The sequence below is a fragment of the Enhydra lutris genome, unplaced genomic scaffold (assembly GCF_002288905.1).
Source record: "Enhydra lutris kenyoni isolate GAN:26980312 unplaced genomic scaffold, ASM228890v2 scaffoldscaffold18, whole genome shotgun sequence".
NCBI lineage: Eukaryota > Metazoa > Chordata > Mammalia > Carnivora > Mustelidae > Enhydra > Enhydra lutris.
The window spans coordinates 7,633,720-7,657,020 of NW_019154102.1; the positions used below are offsets into that span (position 1 = coordinate 7,633,720).

Sequence of the window (23,301 nt, forward strand, 5' to 3'; positions counted from 1 at the left end):
GGCCTTAGTTTACTAGGTTTCAAAAATAATGAACTAAAATAAAATTCTCAACTTTCAGATGTCTTCTCAAAAAAACAAAAAAAAACAAAAAAAAAAAAACACAGAAAACAAGCTCTAAATTTACAGTAAAAAACAAAAACAAAATTCCAACCAGTTTTCCATCTTTTATATTAGAGAAAATGGAATGTTTTTCTTTACAATAAAGGAAATAGGTAAACTTTTTTGGATTTTTAAAAAAATAAGCCTTTCTAAGCCTTGTATAAATAAATGCATTATACTCTGAGCAATAAAAGCTTACAATTTTGTATTAGTTCATAAAATAAAATTCATACTTACCAGGGCAAATCGTGCTGTTTTTGTTAGATCCAACTGTATTATCTAACAAAAAAAATAAGTCAGTTACTTCAGTAATAATTACTTCTATTTTCCTAGTCCTTTACAACATACAAAGGATGTCTTTGGTCATAATCTCATTTTACCTGAGTAATTGTCAAGAATTAGTTGTGAGGGGGGTGAGGGGATGGGCAAAATGGGAGAAGGGAGATACAGGATTCCAGTTATGGAATGTATGTCACAGGGATAAAAGGTACAGCACAGGGAATATAGTCAATGATACCGTAACAGCATTACATGATGAGAGATGGGAGCTACACTTGTGGTGAGCGAAGCTTAATGTACAGACTTTGAAACAACCATGCTGTTTACTGAAAGAAATGTAGCATCTTGTGTCAACTATAATTTAATTTAAAAAAATAGTTGTTTCAGTTAAGTATTATACCTGTATCTGCCACCTTTTATAGAATTGGGTATGGATGAGGAATTTTTAAAAGACAATAAATATTCTGATAAAAAAGTGAGGTTACAACCAGAGAAAAGACGGACACATTTTCTTTTACTTCTTAGTCATCCTCCAATAATCAGGATATCTTCCTCTCGCTACAAAAATTTCTTAAACTCCAGAATAACACAGTATTATTATAATTTATGTCTTGAAGTTTTAAAAAAGTAGGATATTATAAGTTCTAAATTTTAGACATATATTTTACAGCACATTTGCACAGGAAAAAATATGAATGTCTATCGCAGCACTGTATGTAACAGCAAAAACTAGAAACAACTTAAATGTGCGTTAGAAGCAGAATGGCTAAATTACAACATACTCATAGAGAATATTATACAAGACTTAAAAACAAATAAGAACTCCAGGTATCAATATGGATAGATTTCAAAAACTTACTGAATAAGAGAAAAAAAAAAGCAGAACAATGTGTACAACAGAAGTCAATTCATATCAAGTTTGGAAACATGAAAAATAATACATTACACTTATAGTAATATAAACAGACACTGGGTGATAAACCTCAAATTCAACATTCCTTGAGGGATGGGGGTGAAGTGAGAATATGAAGAGGTGCATAGGAAACTCCAACAATTACTGTAATTTATTTTCTTTTCAAAAAAATTTTGAAAAAAAAAATTGGGCAAGTTAGTTTTGATAAAGCTGACAGGAAATATATGGTGTCTGCTATATAATTATCTAAACATTTCTGTATGCTGCAAGTGTTTTATTTTAAAATTAAAATTAAAAATGCATTTATTTTAATTTATACAAATAAAACCGTTCTGCATGAAAACATTCTGCAACATGCTTTTTGATTTTTAAAAAAAATTTGTCAGAGAGAGAGAGCACAAGCAGGCAGAGTGGCAGGCAGAGGCAGAGGGAGAAGCGGGCTCCCCACTGAGCAAGCAGCCCCATGCGGGACTCCATCCCGGGACCCTGGGATCATGACCCGAGCTGAAGGCAACTGCTTAAGTGACTGAGCCACCCAGGCATCCCTGCAACATGCTTTTTTATCCAATATTGTATTTTCAAGGACTAGTTAATAGTTCAAAATTCAGTTTTTAACTGCTATCGAGTATTCCACTGTGTGAATATACCACGTTTTTTATTTTTTTATACATTCTTGTACTTGTCACACGTATGCATAAATGTTCCCTCAGAAATTGAAGTGATAGTATTATGTAAGCTGTGCCCATTTTACAACTAATTAATTTAGCAAACATTCTCTTTAATTGACTCCCTTTTAAAATGACTCATTGGATTAACCAACACTCTCAGAAAACTACCCCTCCCATCCCTCATTTAACCAGTTGAGTTGCATGCTTATCAAAAGTCCTTTGTTTACACTATTTTTGGCAGTATGATTACATACTTTAAATATCACAGACTGATGAAATATCATAATAATGTACCATCTATGGCTAAGCTGAATACAGTCTACAGTCTAGAAGTCAGTAAAACTAGAAGTAGCTGATGAATTATGGGTGTAGTTTATGGATAAAAGATGACATGGAAATTAAAAAAAATACATTAAAAAGAAAGTCTTGCCCCTATACAAAGTATTAGCAAATGAGTCAGCATTTAGAATGTTTACAGAGTTCATTTTTTTAAACCGTTCTCTACTTTAACCAACTTTTTTGATTAACCCATCAACTTTCCATCCTTATGTTGTGAATTAAAGAGCTTTACTATGTTGCCAAATTATTCTCCAACATGATGGTTACCCTTGGATTTTCTAATTTTTCCTTGTCATATAATGCACTGAGCAGACAGCCTGTTACAGTTATACTACTTATTTCACTCTTTAAAAAATGGAAATCATAAGCAGGTAAGTAAGAGACCCTACCCTTTTCACACTTGTCTTCTGAAGTATTGGTCAAAAGTGGTGCTGTGAGAACATGCATACAATGGTTGTAGAAGAAATTTAGAAATTCACTTTTTTCAGTTTTCTGAAACATACAGAATTAAAAAAATATTTCATTATCTTTTAATTAATACCTTTAAGAATTAGTGTAGATTATATACAACAGATACTTTAAGATATCATTAAAGAACAAAAAAACTAGTTACATTCACCTTAACTGTATTTCTGTAGAACTGAAAAATCAAATCTATTTCATATTACTAAATTAAAATGAAAATAAGAAGATTATAAAAAAATTTTCTGAGGAAAATTATTCAGAAGAATTTTTTTTCTAATATGCTTATGATCTGAAATGGAATGAAGATCTACCAAGCAATGCTGAGAGGAGCAACTTATTAATTGCTGAAAATTTGAAACTCCATTCATAGAATATTCAAATATGAAAAAACACCAAACTGATTTATCAAGCCATTTGAAACACGACAGAATTTAGATCTATTTTCTAAATTTCAAAAATTTCTTAATTGGAAACTTGGGAAACAGTGCCTTTTGATTTTTTTGACCACTATTTTTACACAATGGTCTCATAAACAAGTAATGATTTAAAATCAATATATTCTTCTCTAAATATGAGAGAATTTTATAAAGAAAAAAATCCCAGAATTTTGAGACAACAATTATTAATATTTTGGAATACTTCCATAAGTCTTTTCTGAATGATTTCTCTTACTATGCAGTTGAGATCATTCAGTACATATTAATTTTTTCCACTATGATTAAAAAACACGTTAACATTAAAATTTACCATCTTTGCCATTTTTACTGTTTACAGCTCAGCAGTGTTAAATATGTTACCTATGTTGTATATTAATTTTTAAGAAGTTAACAGAGTAAGGCCAAGAGCCATAAACAGAAATGCTAACATTTTACTAAGATTTTCCCAGATTACAATCTTCTATTTTGCCACAAAAAACTGCTACAGGAACACAACAGCTACTTGGATACCAAGTGTACAAATGCTCAAGTATTTACTATTTTTAAAAATTGTACAAATTTTAAGATTTTACATTTATTACTTATGCATTTACACATAATTTATTATACATGAAATCCTCTAAAACTGCCTAAACTAAAATATTTTTATCTCAGAATAATTTCTTACATTAGTTGTAGCCAGCATGTTCTCTGGATCAATTAGAGTACGAAGAAGTCCCATTAACTGAACAGCACCCCCTAGCTCAGGATCAGTATCACAGATCATTTGTTCAATTACTACATTAATGAGAAGGATATCCTGAAAGAAAATGTACTTCCATTAGAACTGGTTTGAATATGCGACAAATATACCAGCTGAAAGAACAAAATCAGAACCAAAGAATACATGAACTTATTTAAACTTTTATGTTCCTAGTATTTTTTCCAAGTTCTATAAATACACTAGAGTGAAAAAGGCCCACTAAAAAAAGCAGAGCACACTAAAGCTTACGGCAACATCAATATAGGGAAGTGAGAAACAAAATAATTTACCAGTGATTCTTGTTCACTGGAGATTCTAATAGATTCTCATTCTAGGTTTCAGCCTCAGATAAGAATTTAGAAGCTGACTGAGGAGGATCACACACCATGTGACCCTAAAACACAGATTATCTGAGCTTCAAACGAGAAAATCCTTTCTAGCAAAAAAGTGAGAAAACCCAGTATACAACTCTCCATAGGAAGCAAGTGGATGCACTACACTGTTACATAATAACCTAACCACAGAGATATGTATTAGTTGCATGCTTTTTGGTCTTAACTTTGAAACTACAAAGTAGCTTGCAGATACAAAATTTATTTACCTTTTGCCTGTATTTTTAAGCAATCTTAACGGGTGCCTGAGTAGCTCAGTTGTTAAGTGTCTGCCCTGGGCTCAGGTCATGATCCCAGTGTCCTGGGATGGAGATGCACATCGGGCTCCTTGCTCACGAGAAGGCTGCTTCTCCCTCTCCCATTCTCCCTACCTGTATTCCCTCTCTCACTGTGTCTCTCTCTGTCAAATAACAAAATAAAATCTTAAAAAAAAAAAGTCTTAGAAATTGAAGTACAGTACAAAGAAAAACGTTTTGACATCAGTTGATTGAGAACATGTTTATTATTGGGGGAAGAAAGGTAGTAACTGAAGAAGATGAAATAAGGGAACTGCATGGAATTAAGATGAACTTTTAAATTGGGAGAACTCTGTAAAGTAATAAAAATATTCAGTATAAAGCACTTAAAAAATGACTTTATTTATTTGAGAGAGAGTGTGTGTGCATTTGCAAGAGCAGGGGGAGAAGCAGACTCTTTGATGAGCAGGAAGCCAGATATGGGGCTCTATCCCAGGACCCAGAATATCATGACCTGAGCAGAAGGCAGACGCTTAACTGACTGAGCCACCCAGTTGTCCCCAGTATAAAGCAATTTTTGTTATTATTTTGTTGTGTTAGCCCCTTAAACTGAACATACTGTGGTTTCCAAAAATATTTCCCTGAAAAGTTGTTTGTGTTCTTAAATTCTGTTAAGAACCAACAAAAGCATGTCACAGGGACTTAGCTGCTTAAAATTAGAATCCTAGCCCCTACCATGTTTCAAAATTTCAAGACCAATGAATCAATTCTGTCATGGCATTAAAAACAAAATAAAATCTCTTCAAAGAGGAATTACGATTTATGAAATAAAATTCATAGAGCTAATTAATAAATCCAGACCCAAGCCTCATTTCAATTGGAAGAAATGGTAGATTCTACACTAATCTGCTGCTCTTTCTTATAGTGGCACGATTGGCAAAGCTTAACTCATGTAAAATGTTAACATATTATGACAAGGTGTCATAAAATAAACTTTCCTCAGAACAATGCTATGGCATTTACTTACTTTACATTTATGTCAATGTGTACTACTTACATTCTACCAGTTAATTAGGTCCTCAGATAATTTGAATTATATATAATCCTCTTTCATAAGTTCATTCATTTAAAACTAGGCACAAAAAAATAATAAATGATGAATTTAGGTTACATCTAAATAAAACCAGAGAGGCAAGAAATACTTAAGGTATAGCTCATACACTGAAACGTTATTTCAATACAGTCTTCAAACTTTTTTGGTCTTCTCTCTTACATGCAGTTTCTCATAAATCCTGCTCCAGCAGTATCAATGCCAAACTGAGTACCATAATTCAGTGACTTATGAAATTGACAAAAGCTAATTAACATATTTCATGGTGAAACAGACTGTTAAAGAGAACTATAGCCTTTTTAGGAGGTAAGAAAATAACTGCCTTTCTCAGGCCTGTAAGACTTCCCTGCCAGAGAGAGGTATATACACCACTGAATGCTATTCTTTAAAACATTTCAAGATCCCCAGGCTTCAGATAGGAAGGGCAGAGGTCAGCAGATAAATTGAAATCTCTAGGTTTAAAGTTTATGTTTGGATACAGGGTACTTGGATGTTTCAGTTAGTTGAGCATCTGACTCTTGGTTTTTACTCAGGTCATGCTTTCAGGGTTATGAGACTGACCCCAGTTGGGCTCTGTGCTCACTGGGGAGTCTGCCTGAGATTCTCTCCCTCTCCCTTGGCCCCTCCCACAGCTCATGGTACACTCTAATATATGTCTTAAAAAAAAAAAAAAAAGACTACATTTGAATAAGATCTTTAAAATCCGTAAGAAGCAAATAGTCTGGAAGGCTACTAAATAGTTGAGGAAGCTTAATTGTCAAGAAAGTTTTAAAATAGGCAACAGTCCATGACTGTTCAATCTTTAAGACCACCACTTGGCCAGAGAACTCACACCAACAGAAAGGAGACTGTGAAGATTATATAGATCCTTGGAGGAAAGCCATCTTCTATTGCCCAACTCAGATGTAGCCACAGCTGATAATATCATGAGGGAAGAAAGGCTTTGGAAAAAAATAGGCAAGGGGCATTTCTTTAGAGACAGCTGCTTTTGTTAATCAAGAACCTCCTGGGACAAGGAGTCCAAGCTACTGCTATTCAACAAGTATCTGATGAACTAGTGTATCACAGTTATGAATGAAGGATTGCTGTAAGTATGTTCTCCCTCTTCCCAGACAAAAGCAGTTTTGCTTAATGTTGGGGGCAGATAAACTATCTTTCTGTTTATAGGTTACTGAAATACTAGGAGTCTTACCTGGACTTGAAGAAGACTACCTAACACTCAAATAATGGAAATTTGATTTATGTCCCTTGAGGGAAAGGTGGGTGAGGAAAGAAAAACATGTATGAAAGTTAGGTAGCCAGAGAGGAGACAATGTGGCTGATACTATGAGGCACCCACTTAGTCTCTATTTTCGTTGTTTTGCTAGCAGAGCCCAAATTTTGTTTAGAGGCAATGTACTTAGCTAAAACACAATTTCCCAGCATTCTTCATAGTTAAGGGTAACTTACTTTTGGACAAAGAAATCCAAGGAGAAATTGTTAATTGGAAGCTCCAGGAAAGTGTTTTAAAATAAAACACGAAAGCTTTCCAGCCATTATTTTGCTCTCTGCCCTTCTTATTCCTGGAGGTGGAATAGCCACCTTACGATCTCAAAGTAATAGACATTAAAACCAGAAAATGAGGATGATTGACTCAAAAGATGAAAGTCTTCTGTCATCATGGAGCTGCTTCAAGACTTACTGTGACATTAATAAAACTTTCATTAGGTAAAACCATTCTAAGTTGGTTTTTCTTTTTTTGTGTGATATAAACACTTAACATAGTATCTATTTTCTCAGCATATTTTTAAGCATATAATATTCTTTTTTTTTTAAAGATTTTATTTATTTATCAGATAGAGATCACAAGTAGGCAGAGAGGCAGGCAGAGAGAGAGGGGGAAGCAGGCTTCCTGCAGAGCAGAGAGCCCCATGCGGAGCTTGATCCCAGGACGCTGGGATCATGACCTGAGCCGAAGGCAGAGGCTCCAACCTACTGAGCCACCCAGGCGCCCCAAGTATATAATATTCTTAACTATAGGTACTATGCTGTAGAGGAGATCTCCAGAACTTACTCATCCTGTATAACTGGAATTCTATACCCTTTGTCTAATATCTTTCCCATTTCCCCCAGCCCCCATCCCCTGGCAAGCACCATTGTTCTCTGATTCTCTGAGTCTGTATTACTTTTGTAAGAAGTATCATGTATTTTTCCTTCTGTGTCCGGCTTATTTCACTTGGCAAATTGTCCTCTAGGTTTATCCAAGATGTCAAGAATGGCAGGACTTCCTTTTATTAAGGCTGAATAATGCTCCACTGTACATATATGACAAATTTTATCCATTCATCTGCAGATGGACACTGAGGTTGCTTAGATGTCTTGACTATTGTGAATAATGCTGCAGTGAACATGGGAAGACAGGTATCTCTTCAAGATCTTTTGGATTTATGGACAGAAGCAAGATTGCTGGATCATATGGTAGTCTATTTTAATTTTTAGAGGAACTTCCATCTGTTTTCCATGATGGCTGCTCCAATATATCCCCATCATCAGTGTACAAGGACTCTTCTTTAAAGGGAATTTATTTATTTATTTGACAGAGAGAGATCACAGGTAGGCAGAGAGAGAGAGAGGGGGTAGGGAAGCAGGCTCCCTGCTGAGCAGAGAGCCCAATGCAGGACTCAATTCCAGGACCCTGAGATTATGACCTGAGCCAAAGGCAGAGGCTTAACCCACTGAGCCACCCAGGTGCCCAAGGACTCTTCTTCTTTCCATATCCTTGTCAAGACTTGTCATCTTTATTTTTGATATTAGTCATCCCTTTTTTTTTTTTTTGAGGACACGTTCCAGATTTTATTTACATTTTAAGACTAACTTTAATCTCAAAATCACATATCCATATACTTATTCCTTTTTGCTGGTTGTACTTAAATGCATGGTTTGTCAAACACTGTAAACAAATACTTACATTGTCTGTTAAATGTAACACTCAGGAACAGCTTTTAACAGAAATTCATCGACCTCCCCCACAATATTTTTTTAAATTATAAATACAGTTATCTAAACAATCCTGAACATATTTTTGATAGTACTGTAGTCAGGACCCAGGGCCACTTCAAAAATTAACACAATGTGAAAACATACATTGTATCTGCTACTTCAGATAGTTTCATCTGAAGCTCTTTCACTAAGAAAGATGGATCAAGAATGCCATTTGTTTTTCCTTCTTGAGATTTTTACTTTTCAGAAACACACATGCTTCCACAGAATGATTCTTCTCTCCATGATTTCATCTTGTAAACCTGAATTCTATTTTGAGTACTCCAGGTTTATGCATAAATGACAGTGCCACTGCCTACTACCTTTTGTCCTTCAAGTTCTTCCAACAAGCAAAAATTACAAAGAACTTAACTCCTGTGGAGACCACTTTCTCCTACAGCCCTGATATTAGCCATCCTAACAGAGATGTGTGTACTTAGGAGAAATGTCTGTTCAATTCCTTTGCCCATTTTCAAATTGGTTTGTTTTTTTTTTTTTGGCTACTGGGTCGCAGGAATTCCTTACATATTTTGAGTATTCATATCTCATCAGCAATTCCAAACAAATTCTACATTTTTACTCCCAACCTATATACTATGTTATTGATGTCAGAATTTATTATTTATGTATTTAAAAAAAAATTTTTTTTAAGATTTTATTTATTTATTTGTCAGAAAGAGAGAGACAGTGAGCACTGCAAAGGGAGCAGCAGGCAGAGGAAGAAGCAGGCTCCCCGCTGAGCAAGGAGCCTGATGCAGAACATGATCCCAGGACCTGGGGCTCATGACCCAGGCGAAGGCAGACTCGTAAGTGACTGAGCCACCCAGGTGTCCCAGAATTTATTTTATACTGTGTATCTATTAAAAACTTTTGTAGTTATAGTTTTTCTTAATATTTTGTCTTTTGCCTTTTATACTGGGGTTAAAAGTGATTTATACACCATGAATGGGGTTTTATGTTATTCTGTATCTGTCTATATGTTTATCTTCCCCAGTGAGATTTACACTTTCATATGCTTTCTTGTAGCTGTTTAGTGCTCTTTCATTTTAAACTTTAAAATTCTCTTTAAGAGGGGTGCCTGGGTGGCTCAGTGGGTTAAAGCCTCTGCCTTCGGCTCAGGTCATAATCCCAGGGTCCTGAGATCAAGCCCCACATCGAGCTGTTTGGCAGGGAACCTGATTATTTCTCTCTGTATGCCTCTCTGCCTACTTGTGATCTCTGTCAAATAAATAAATAAAATCTTAAAAAAAAAAAAAAAAGAATTCTCTTTAAGCATGTCTTATAAGGCAGGTCTAGTTATGCCAGGTAAAGTATTCTCAGTTGGCAGGGGTTTTTTTCAGCACTTTGAATATATCAGCTTACTATTTCCTGGACTGAAAGGTTTTTGCTGAGAAATTTGCTGAGATTTATGGGAATTCCCTTGTATGTGATGAGGCTTTTTGTCTTTTTTCTTGCTGCTTTAAAAATTCTTTGTCTTTGACTTTTGACAGTTTTATTGTAATGTGTCTTAGTGAAGACATCTTTGGATAGAATCTATTTGGGGACATATAAATTTCATGTACCTGGATGACCATATCTCTCCCCTCATTTGATGCTATTAGCCATTATTTCTTTAAATAGGTTTCTGTCCCTTTCTCTTCTCCTTTCAGGGTACCATAATACATATACTGTTTTTCTTCATTGCACCCCATAATTCATGAAAGCTTTCTTTTTCACTCTTTTTTCTTTTAGTTCTCTGACTGGATAATTTCAAATGGCTTGTCTTTGAGTTCTCTGATTTTTTATTTCTGCTTGAGTGAGTCTGCTATCAGAACTGTTTATTGCTTTGTTTCCCCCTCAGTTTAGTCAATGTATTCTTTAGCTCTACAATTTCTTTTGGTTCTTTTTTTTTTTTTTTTTTTTTAAGATTTTTATTTATTTGACAGAGAGAGAAAGCAAGCAAGTGTACAAGCAGGGGGAGCAGCAGGGAAAGGGAGAAGCAGGCTCCCCAGCTCAGCAGGAAGCCCAAAATGGGACTCGATCCTAGGGCTCTGGGATCATGACCTGAGCCGAAGGCAGATGCTTAACCAACTGAGCCACCCAGGCACCCCTCTTTTGGTTCTTTTTAAATACTTTTTCTCTGTTGAACTTCTCATTTTGTTCATATCTGTTTTCCTGATTTCATTTAGTTATCTGTGTTCTCTTGCAGTACAATGAACTTCTTTAAGACAATTATTCTGAATTCTTTGTCAGTCAGTTCAGTTTTCCATTATTTTAGGGTCAGTTTTGATAGCTTTATTTTCTTTGTTTTGGTGGTGTCAAGTTTTCCTGATCTTTGTAATCTTGCACTGATATCTGCCCATCTAAAGAAGCAGTTAGCTCTTTTAGTCTTTATAGACTGGCCTTGGCAGGGAAAGTTCTTCACCAGTCAGCCCAGTCAGAGATTTTGGGTGGGTCAGTTGATTAGGTTCATTACTAGGGTACATGGACCAGCTTTTGAGATGTGTGTAGTAGTTTTGAGAGCCCCTGCCTCTTTTCTTTGTTCTTAGCTATTGCAAGGGGATTCCCTCACTGTTCTGGGTAGGACCTGAAAGAAATGGCCCTCATGGGTAGCATTCTGAAAGGCTGGAGATGTCAGTCAGACTCTCACTTTGTTCTCCCTTTCCCCATGAGAGAGAATCTGTGGGGCCAGAGGATCTCTCAGTACTGTGCTACGCTCACTTGGGGAGAAGTGACAAGGGTAAACTGAAACTGTTCTTACCCTTTTTCAATGTATCTTTTCTCATTTTTGTACTCCACTAAAATGCTATTACCTCTCACCTGGACTCTAAAGTCACATGGAGGTATTCATGTCTGTTAATAACTGCTAAATCAGTTTCTGTTGTGGGGACGAGACCTGGAATTTCCTATTCTGCCATCTTGCTGATGCCACTCCTGGTTTTTCGGATATATGAAGCCAAACCCATTTCTAAGTAATACATTAATTTCTTACTCTCCTATTTCCTTCTGCCACAGGTCAGGTCTTCCTTCTTTAGTCATCTGTAGAACTATACTTCTAAATCAGATGCCTGATCAAGACATCCTTTGTTTAGAATGGTTGTAAGATAAAAGATTCACTCCTTAGGGGCACTGGAGTGGCTCAGTTATTAAGCATCTGCCTTGGGCTCAGGTCATTATCCCAGGGGCCCGGGATGGAGTCCCGCATTGGGATCCCCACTTGGCGGAAAGCCTGTTTCTCCCTCTCCCACTCCCCCTGCTTGTGTTCCCTCTCTTCGTGTGTCTCTGCCAAATAAATAAATAAAATCTCAAAAAAAAAAAAAAAAAAATAAATAAATAAGAGTCACTCCTTAGACTGGCTGTATAGGTAACAAATATTCTAATCCTGTGCTGTTTAATATGGTATCCACTTGCCACATGAGGCAGTTTAACATTAAAACTAGTAATTCCTCAGTCATACTACCTGTAGTTTAAGTACTTGGCAGCCACAGGTACCAAGTGGTTACCTTGTGGTTACAGGGTAAACATTTCCATCATCACAGAAATTGAACAGCACTCTTCAAGCCTATTATTATAGTTTCATTGTTAAAGAAAAGGAAAAAAAAAACATGAAAATCAGACTTAGATAAAAAAAAAAAAGATGCAGGGGGGAGACAAGGGCAAAATATGGGAATTTTTTAACAATCAAAATACTAATTGCCACTGCAATGATACAAAAGTCTTTAAACTTCTGAATCTTTGTGTTTATTTTTTACTACTCTTAAGTATCACTTTAATGAAACAAATAATTTATTAAAATACAAAAGAGACAGGAATCCACAAACATTCTAAATCTGTAATAAGAGTTAGACGTTTGTACTAAAATCTGCTGTGAAAATACATATAAAATCAGACTTCTGCTTTTGATCAAGAAAGAGTGACAGGAACTAGATTTAGTTTTTAATCTGGAACAACAAAAAAAAGCTAGACAAAATACATGAAACCACAGTTGGTAATACAGTAGACAATGGCCAGTAAAAGAAAGATGGGAAAAAACGAGGTAAGCCCTAGGATACATATCAGGTTCTATTATTATTATTACTATTACTACTACTACTATTATATTACTGGATCCTGCCAAACTAAGTAAAAATCAACTCCTGAAATACTAGAATTAACCACAGATTTATAGTTTCTGCCCCATAGAGCAGTATGGGACAGCAAGACAATCTTATTCCAGAGGTACACCCACCTCAGTAAGTAATTATAATTAGTCCACTACAATGCATGACTACACCCACTCAAAAGTAATGGTATTTTCAGAAACAATGAACAAATAGTTCTGAAACAATTAATGAATGGTTGAACATACGTCTATGAAATAAAAGTCTTAACAACATTTAAGTTTTCTGTAAGGCATGTTTCATTTCTTAGTTAACATAATGGAGCAAGCCCTGGTGAACAGAAGGAAGAGCTGAATCAAAGGACCCAGCCTCTCTAATTGCAGTACAGCCATCTAAGATACAAAACTATCTAAGTGACCTTATTAACTCTCCCATACCTATTTCTCCAATGGCAGAACAAAGGAAATGGAATAGAAAAATCACTATAAGTTGGATCACTCTTTCAAAATTCAAGCTAGCTAGAGTTGAACTGTCTGATTTCTAAAGCTGTTTGCTGGAGTTCTTTACTGGTAGCATTAAAATATTATACAAACAAATCCAATTTTCCTTGACCTGCTTCCCCAACAATGACATTACTCAAGCTAGAAAAAAATTCACGCTCAAGCAAGTGCAGCTATATAATGAAGAGGTACAAAAAACCACTGGAAAATTCCTTCTTAAAATCAAATGTTGACTTGATGTGCAAACAAACCATTATAGAGTAACTCTAGTTAATATGTGTCAATGCTGGACTACCAAATCTATTCTAGGGAACACCCTCTTAAATATATATATATATATATATATATATATATATATATAATTTTTTTTCTCCACCTCTCTTAAATTTATAATCTTAATTAAGAGTGCCCAATGACTTTCTTTCCATTGAAGACTGCTTATTCCTATGTTCTCTCTTTTAACTTCTTTTTACACTGCCATAGTAGCTTCTGCAGTTACAACCTCAGAGTCAGACTTTGAATGCCACCATCACTGTCTTGCAATATTCTGAGAAAGGGGTCTAAGTTAGGGCTTGGCAAACCACAAGACCATTTTGCTGGTTGCCTACTTTGTACATAAAGTTGTAAGGTAGGGACGCCTGGGTGGCTCAGTTGGTTGAGCTGCTGTCTTTGGCTCAGGTCATGATCCCAGTGTCATGGGATCGAGTCCCACATCGGGCTCCCTGCTCCGCAGGGAGCCTGCTTCTCCCTCTGCCACTCTGTCTGCCTGTGCTCGCTCGCTCTCTCTCTCTCTCTCTCTCTCTCTGACAAATAAATAAATAAATAAATAAAATCTTAAAAAAAAAAAGTTTAAAGTTAAAAATATTTACTGGAGCATAGCTACACCATCTTTGGACAATTCATTCTTACAATGGCAGGGTTGAGTAATTGCAACAGATACCAAAGAGCTCATCAAGTCTTATTTATCTTCTGGCCTTTTAAGGAAAGTCTGCTATCCTTCACCTAAATAGCAACATTCAAGTGAGTTTAACCAAGATTTCCGAGAGATTTTTCAAGGTTTTAGTTATGTCTAAATCAAAGTTTTAGAGAAATAATATTCCCATTGGTTTCATCACACTCTAACCTCATACTAGTCTTAGAAGCACATACTGTTATTTAAAGTACAGTTTTGTGGGTTTAAGAATTTGCAATATTGCAAAAAATAATCAGCAAAAGCGGGGAAGTTCTGGGTACCTACACATGGAATTGAGAGATTATTCAGGTTATCAGTTGGCATCTCTATTTTCTGATTGGGAAAGATAAAGAACATACTTCATTTCATTGTTCTAAGATTTCTTAAAACTTTTAACTTCTTGATACTGAGATACATTTTATAATCTATGGCATTAGATAGTTATTATAAGCTACGTGGCAAGCATGACAAAAAGCCAAATGAAAATTTTTCCACTAACACTTCCTGGTAAGATCAAGAAAATATTAGCATCATCGGGGCGCCTGGGTGGCTCAGTGGGGAGGGAGCCTGCTTCCCCCTCTCTCTCTGCCTCTCTGCCAACTTGTGGTCTCTGTCGAGTGAATAAATAAAATCTTAAAAAAAAAAAATATTAGCATCCATGTATCTTAGATCCCATGAATATAGTAAATAAGAGGAAAAGAAAGAATGATAGGAGCAGGAACATTATTCTGAAGTAGAATAAAAACTGATGGATGTTGTGGAAACATCTTTGTTTTTTAAATGTATAAATTATTTTAAAAATGCACGTGAAATTTGTTCTGCAGCAACTTGAATGAGGGCTAAAATAATTAGAAAAACAATACTTCTTTTGATCCATTTGACATGTCAGAAGAAAGCAAAAGCAGCTCTTCAAATTCTACAGAACTTAATGGTCCAATTCCTTAAGTCTGTGAAACAGCAAAATAGTCTGAACAAAAAAACCCCTTTCAGTTCATTTTTTAATTTTAAGGGAATTCCTTGATGTGATGCGCTAAAGAAAACATTACTTCTGTACCATTTCTGATACAAAGAAATAACCTAAATCAAATCATGGGGAAACATCAGACAAGTCCAAATTGTTGGACACTAGACCAGAAAATTTTCAGTATTGTCTTGGTTAAAAAGAATATTACTGGGACAATGGACAAAATCTGAGGTAGGACTGCAGTTAGATATTAATACTGTAAAAATGCTAACTTCCTGATTTTGATAATTTTACTAGACAATGAAGTAGATACGGGTAAAAAGACACCTTGTGATCATTTCTGTACCTTATTCTTCAATGATTTAAAACAAAAATAATTATTTCTGTAGGTAAATGTGTATATACAAATATAAGCAAAGAAAGAATAAGGCAAATTAGAGATAAAATATTAACAACTGGGAATCTGGGTGAAGTGTATATGGGAGTTCTTTGTACTATTACTGTAACTTTTCTGTAAATTTAAAATTATTTCAAAACAAAAAGTTAAAAAATGGATGCAATTTTAAGAAACGCGTTATGTTCCATATAAAATATCAAATAGTTAGCTCAGAGATTAGCTTATGTATTTTTTAACTTTATTATGGCAAATTTCATCTTCCAGAATTATTGTAAATTCCACATATATAATTCTGTTAAGTATTTCAGTATAAAACTTTACAAAATAAGAACTCTTAAAAAAATCCCAATGAGATTATCGTATCTTTAAAAATTAACATGAGTTTATTTTTAAGTGAGAAGTACAGTGAAAATACCTGCCAAAATAAGTGGTTCAGTAATAGTTGCTTACTTATCCCGTGAGATTCTAAAATAAGTTTTACTGAGCAGTTCAAAGAACATTAGCATAAAAATATGTGAAATCTCTGGAATAACAAAAAGACAGCAATTATTCCTGTTATCTGTCTAGCTTAGAAAAAATGACTACAGTAAAAAATGTTAGTATTTCCTGTTGCTTAATACGTATTTTAATATGTAATCCAGGTTCCTAAAACAAATCTGCTTCATAATACTGGAAAGAAAAGTTCGAATGTTGTGAATTTACTTTAAAAGGGCTCCAAAATAGCAACTGCCAACCAAATACACAGGTAAGTCTTTTTTCAAAGGTTACCAGAAGTCAACAAAGAATTTAGCATGCAGAATCCTTAATTTTGAAGAAAAAAAATTTTTTATCCTCTTTTGTGGTCTAACTCCATTATCTTGAGGCAACAGAATTTTTAAATTGTTAAACTGCTAGATCTCAGAAAATCTGGGGAAAGACTTTGAAGACCTTGAAGACTAGGATTATAAGAAAAAGACTGAGAAAGGAACTTTACATAGTTAAAGATCAGTAATTGCTTCTCTAAGTCTCATTCATCAACTGAATATAAACAAGGAAATATTTCTAATGAAAACAGAAATAAAAGCTTTCAGAGTTAAGAATTTTAAAAGTTTACTACTTTCATGATCTGAAGCAATTTTATAATGAATGTCCTTAATCATACACATCACTGAGAATGCACCAATTAAGAGTGTTAAATTCAAAGTTACCTTTTGTAAAGGATGGCACAAAGATACACATACCAACAGTGAGATTATAAACTGATTAATAAACCAGGTATTTATTTCTTTGAAGTCAGATGTAGTACCATTTGGGATGAAGGAAAAAAAAAACCAAACACCTTAAAACATACTTAATATAAAGATTTCTTCTATTTCTTTTGTACTGCCTAAAACTGCAGCATTAGTTCAAATGGATTCTAAAATAAAATTGCTTAAAAATAAAAAAAAAACAACACTGGAAAAATCTAACTAAGAATGTGGAAATCTAAGGAGAGAGTAAGAGATTAAACACAAAACATATAAAAAAACTGTAGTTTAATTCAACAGTGACTCGTAACAAGGGTCAAATTAACAGAAATCAAAATCTTTTTTAGGATGGAACATAATCATATTTATTTTCTATTTAAACTATACTTGATGTAAGAAAGGGTACTTTAAATTACAGCTATATGCTCATTTGTCCTTAAAAGAGTTTAAGGGGAAAGTTTAAGTATTTCTATAGTGGGAAAATACACTGGTCTCATTAATAAACATTTATTCACATGGGAAAAAAAGACACATTTGAACAAGTGAAGACAACTTGTTAGTATTATTAGAAGTGATTGACGTAAGGGGCTTGAAATTACACATCATTAGACTTGAACTTTTTTGAAGAATTTGATTCTATTATAATCTATCTCAACTCGAGTTTGCATACAGCTTTTTAAAATAAACAAATCAAATGCCACATATTCTAGGCTTGCTGAAGCCGTAGCTGATCAGAAATCTATTTTGCTTCACTGAAGATTTAGATTGTAGTTATCTTTTTTTCTCAATAGTATGCAAACAGTAGAGGTAATTCACACAGAACCAGAGCATTATTACTTACATCATCACTCTGCTGGGCTTCTTGCATTACAAATTCTCGGACCATGGATGGGCTAAACTCTACTAGATAAGAAAATATATCTGTAGCTGCTGATCTGACTTGCAAATCATCCATGCCCTGGTAAAAGGAAAATTGGGTTAAAGACTGTTAACGAAAATTATGCCACATTCCCTTTCTTTCCCAAATCTATACACACCAAGTATTTGGATTTAGACATTGTACTGGAATCTTTTCTTCCTTCCCTTGTATAAATATTAAAAGCTTTAAAGCAGCTCAATTAGTTTTAGTTTTTGCCATCAGAAAGATAAATATTCAGAGAATATTTAGCAATATTTAGGAATCAGCATAGGATTATACTATTATACTTTACAAATGCTATAAATTTTTTTTTGTATTTACATATATGCAATATGTGAATGATGTTACCTAGTTAAGACTTCAAAATTTTCCAGAATCTGTCTTTGGTCCTGAATTTGCCAGTTACTCCTCAGAAACTGATTCTCTCTTTTATGACTCTCCTAACAGAAGATGCTTTTGAAAAGCACTCTGGGTATTTTTACTCTTTGTCCATATCTTAGTTTTCTAAGGTAGTGATCCTGAATGCTTTTCCCTCTTTGAGAGATGAAGGATAAATGACTCAAAAGTTACAAAATCTTCAAGTGATTCTGAAAACATTCTTTAACTCATTCTCAAAGTGTGGTCCAGGGACGTGCATGAGATTAAAACTATTTTCATAAAAATAAACAATACTAGGGCATTACTGGCCCTTTTCACTCTCAGTATATCACAAGTATAGTGGGGTTTTCCAGAGGCTACAAGACATATGATATCACAACAAATCAAATGCAGAAATTGCTATGAGAATCTAGCTGTCTTCTCTTACACCAAATGTTAAACGGATGGGCAAAAAAGGTGAAATGCCACTCCTCACTAAGATTTTTTTTGTTTCTGGAAAATTATTTTTTCATAAAAGTTATATTATTTGTAAAATATGTTTATCATCTTAAATAAGTATTTTTAAAAATTTTCAGTTTCAATTTTTCATACAACACCAATGGATAAAAATTATATAAACAATTATGTGAGAACCACTGCCCTAAACCATACTGCAGCATGAGCCACCTTGGTCCAGTCTGTCCTCCATCTACTCACTGGTCTAAAAACAAAAGGTATTTTAATAGTTTCTATGAAACATAATATTGTTACAGAACAAATAACAGTCCTGAAAAAACATGCAGGATTTTTATTCACTTGAAGCCATATTATATGGAGGTACTTACATATTAATATTACAAATTTAAGTTAATAAAAATCCAAAAGCTGAACACACACTTGTGAATTATTTGATAGTAATTTGCTATTAAGTGAATCATAAGCTAATATATATAATTCAATATGCATTACTATAATAAATATTTTCACATACATAATATAGAAGTACTACAAATTCACAACTTCAGAAACATGAAAAGAAACCATATAATTACCATTACAATTTCAAGAGCAGGAAGAATTCCCAACTTTGCCAAAGTTTTGAAAAATGCATCCCTGTTTTGAGGTTGTAATGTCTGAGAAAATGCACAAAATTCCTTGAAAAAGTTAACCTGTAATATTAGAAAATAAAGTCAGAAGTTGACACACATAAGAGCAAACTTGGGGCACACTTTAATGTGATGTACCACAGTATAATATGCCCTTCTCAAGGACCTTGATTTCTTAGGGTGTCCTGGCTCCTTTAAAGCTGTATTCAAAGAACATATTAAAAACTAGCATCTCGGGGCACCTGGGTGGCTCAGGGGGTTAAGCCTCTGCCTTTGGCTCACGTCATTATCTCACGGTCCTGGGATGGAGCCCTGCATCAGGCTCTCTACTCAGCAGGGAGCCTGCTTCCCCCTCTCTCTCTGCCTGCCTCTCTGCCTACTTGTGATCTCTCTCTCTCTCTCTGTCAAATAAATAAATAAAATCTTAAAACAAAACAAGACAAAACAAAACAAAACAAAAAAACTAGCATCTTTCTAAAAGTGAACTTTGCATTATTTCTGAACACTGAACAATGAACTCTCCAAAGACATTACAGTGTACATGTTATATGTAGAGTCCCAGAGGGTGAATGCAGATATAATATTCTTAACTAACGATTTAGGTGCAAAAATGTCACGTAAGGCATGTAATCTTGAATTACAGCCATGTACTTTCACAGAAACATGCTGTATAACAAATGGAGGCTGGGTTCTCAGAGAGCTCTCAAAAGTACAATTCTGTTTTTAAGAATTGGAAAGGACATTAGACATTCCCGAATTTAAAGACTGATTTTATAAATGAGAAAACCGAGTAGGCAATCAACTATACCAAGATGACTTGGCTGACTTTAAGTCCGCATCTTTCTTCAATTCTTTTTTAAAACCCAAGCACCTGATTTTAAAAAATGACAAACTGCTAGTAAACAGCAATTTACTAGCAGTTTCTTCCTCCAAAGCATGAGTTATACCTCAGAAAATACATACATTTTTAAAAGAAAAAAAACATTTCCAAGAACCAAATTACTTATCATGCATTTAGTCAAGAAGCACGGTTCTTACCTTTTTTCCCCCCTAAAAAAAAAAAAAAAAAAAAAAAAAGAGCTGTTCTATAATGTAACTATAGCTATAAAAATATATGAGTTTGCAATTCTGTCCTAACATAAACCCTGTACCTAATTTTGGGTTTTGTAAGACACGTAAGTCCCCTCACTGCAGGGTAAAAATCACATCAAGATACTTTAAGAAACTGGTAAATATACAACACAGTAGGTAGGAGAAACCTAGAGAATAATTATAAAATATAAATATGTATCTTTCATCTCATATTTATAAAAAATTCTCTTAATGAACTCAATATTAAAAGCTGTATATGCCAAAAGTTAAGTGTTCTTTAAAGGTTCAAATTTCAATAAATAACTTACCAATTCACGCCGTTTATCATCATCTGTAGCCTCATCGGTTAACTGTGCAAAAACTTCAGACAAAAACTTCTCATCTTCCTACATGAGAAGAAATAATTACTATGAAACAGTGTAATATAAAAAGTTACAATCATTTGTATGATTTACACCAATTATAATAAAAAAAGCTGAAAACCTAATAATAGTTTCATCATGAAACTTAAAATTCCTGTTAGGGGTGCCTAGGTGGCTCAGTGGGTTAAGCCTCTGCCTCCAGCTCAGGTCATGATCCCAGGGTCCTGGGATTGAGCACCACATCAGGCTCTCTGCTCAGCAGGGAGTCTGCTTCCCCGCCCCCCCACCTGCTTCTCTGCCTACTTGTGATCTCTGTCAAATAAAATTAAAAAAAGAAAAAATTAATGCTACAAGTTTCAAACCCTGACTATACCATTTAGTATTAGTTATACGTTAATACCTCATTTAACCAGAAACTTCAGCTATAAAGAACCCTTGGTGGGGGCAGAGTGGGGAGACCAGTTATGTTCTAGAAGTCATGCATGAAAACTCACGTATTTTAACTCTATAGTTAAAGGATCTGCAGCTCCCTGTCAGGGTCTATTCATTAACTTTTTTTTTTTTTTTAAGGATTTATTTGAGAGGGAGTGAGAGAGAGAGAGAGAGAGGAGAGAGAGAGAGTGCGCACGCATGCACAAACTGAGGAAGAGGCAGAGGGAGGGAGAAGCAGACCTCCTGCTGAGCAGGGAGCCAGAAGAGGAGCTCCATCTCAGAACCCTGGGATCACGACTTCTGGGATCATGACCTGAGCCAAAGGCAGATGCTTAACCGACTGAGCCACCCAGAAGCCCCCATTTATTTACTTTTAATTTAAATATAATTCAAACAAGTTTGAAGATCTCATTGTCAATCCACCATAGATTAGAAAAATGAGAAATTACAAATATGGCACAGGAAAAGCAGTAAAGGAGACTGAATTCTGGCAGTGGTTAAGACTGCAAAGCCTTTTAAAATATAAGAACTCACAAAATATAATTATCTAGGGCCATTTGGGGTACAGGCTTACATCTTCTTGTGGTTCCCAAGGATAAAACTAAATGATAAAACACAGTAACTGCTTTTCACACTGATGACTCTGAGGTATTATAGGGCAGATATGTGTTAGTTTCTATAAGCACGGTTTACAAGGACAAACAAAAATATCGTGGGGTATGTATTGTATCATCTTATTTTTAATATGAATTTGTGTGTCTAAAGTCTAAAAGGGGTAAACATTAGAGTGTTAATTGTGATTATCTTTTGGTGATGGATTATGAGTGCTTTTCTGTTTATCTATATTTTCTTATTTTTCAAAATAAGTATGGACTATTAAATTACAAAGGAAAAAACTGACATGAATACTGAAATTCACTTTGGAGATTTCCAAAAAACCTGCTAAGAAAAAAAAACCTGTGCTTTTAACAATGAATTTTGGAACAGTGAAAAAATACAATTAAAAAGAAATCTAAAACAAAAAGAAACCTGTGCTTTTTTTTTTTTTAAGATTTTATTTATTTATTTGACAGACAGAGATCACAAGTAGGCAGAGAGGCAGGCAGAGAGAGAGAGAGGAGAAAGCAGGCTCCCCGCTGAGCAGAGAGCCCGATGTGGGGCTCAATCCTAGGACCCTGGGATCATGATGTGAGCTGAAGGCAGAGGCTTTAACCCACTGAGCCACCCAGGTGCCCCAGAAAATTTTATATATAAAAGTATATTTCAGAATTTTATTTTTAAAATTCACTTTTATGAAATATAACTTGCATTAATTTTAATTAAGGTAGCATGTTCTAAGATGTTCATAATAGTGATATCTTCATGGCTGATTATCAAATCATGACATGTTAAGCATATGCCTTAAATACCCGCCATTTTACTTAAGGTGGATCATCGGTGAAGCAGTATCAATTCCTTAAGTTTTTCTAAAAAAAGATAAAAGTGTATATATAAAAAATATGAGTAAAAACCACTAGATAGGATCATGGACAATGTAACCTATTTTCCCACTAACCACTCATCAATGTTACTCAAAACCACCCCCCTTCCCTGGTTCATTAGTCTAACTCAGAATGGTGTTTCTTTTGTTCTTTATTTTGTTGACTTCTTCTAGACCTTATATACCATGGCCTGAACCATCTTTTTCTGAGAGAATTCAATAGCATTATACTTACTTCTCAGATTACTTTTTCCAAATACTTTTCATCTCAGTATTTTAGGTTTTGGTGAATAACTATGCATTTATTTCCACTTAAACCTTTTATAAATTTCTTCTTCTTCCATCTCTCCCAAATTAAATTTTCCTTTCTTGTCTAGAAGTTTTTTTTTTTTTTTAACTTTTTTGGAGAATACTTTCATAGGAAAATAGTTTCAATTTTTGATAAATGCAATTTCTTCCACGATTCATTATTTGTGTGCTGACAGCTAGAACTGTGTAATGTATTATGGAGGAAATTTCAAGTATAATAGGCTGCTAGGAGAATATTTTAACTCTTATTATATTAATTTTTTCTGATTCCTAAACTTACTCTTGATAATACTCTACAGAAGCACTCTGTTCCGATGTACATTAAAAAAGCAATTAACTGGGGTGCCTGGGTGGCTCAGTCAGTGAAGCATCTGCCTTTGGCTCAGACTCTGGTCTTCAGATTGAGCCCTGAATCAAGCTCCCTGCT

General features: G+C 34.5%; 1 protein-coding gene across 4 annotated transcripts in view; it reads right to left on the reverse strand.

Moving 5' to 3' along the window:
• LOC111147937 (protein phosphatase 4 regulatory subunit 3B) overlaps positions 1 to 23,301 on the reverse strand; it is a 68,272-nt gene that overhangs the window by 18,533 nt on the left and 26,438 nt on the right. For all 4 annotated transcript variants that reach the window (XM_022504192.1, XM_022504193.1, XM_022504194.1 and 1 more), the window contains exons 5-10: positions 20,600 to 20,677; positions 19,146 to 19,262; positions 17,659 to 17,775; positions 3,868 to 3,999; positions 2,688 to 2,790; positions 337 to 378 (exon numbers count right to left, since the gene is read on the reverse strand). In XM_022504192.1, the coding sequence (XP_022359900.1) occupies positions 337 to 378; positions 2,688 to 2,790; positions 3,868 to 3,999; positions 17,659 to 17,775; positions 19,146 to 19,262; positions 20,600 to 20,677 (589 nt within the window). The remainder of the gene's footprint in view (positions 1 to 336; positions 379 to 2,687; positions 2,791 to 3,867; positions 4,000 to 17,658; positions 17,776 to 19,145; positions 19,263 to 20,599; positions 20,678 to 23,301) is intronic.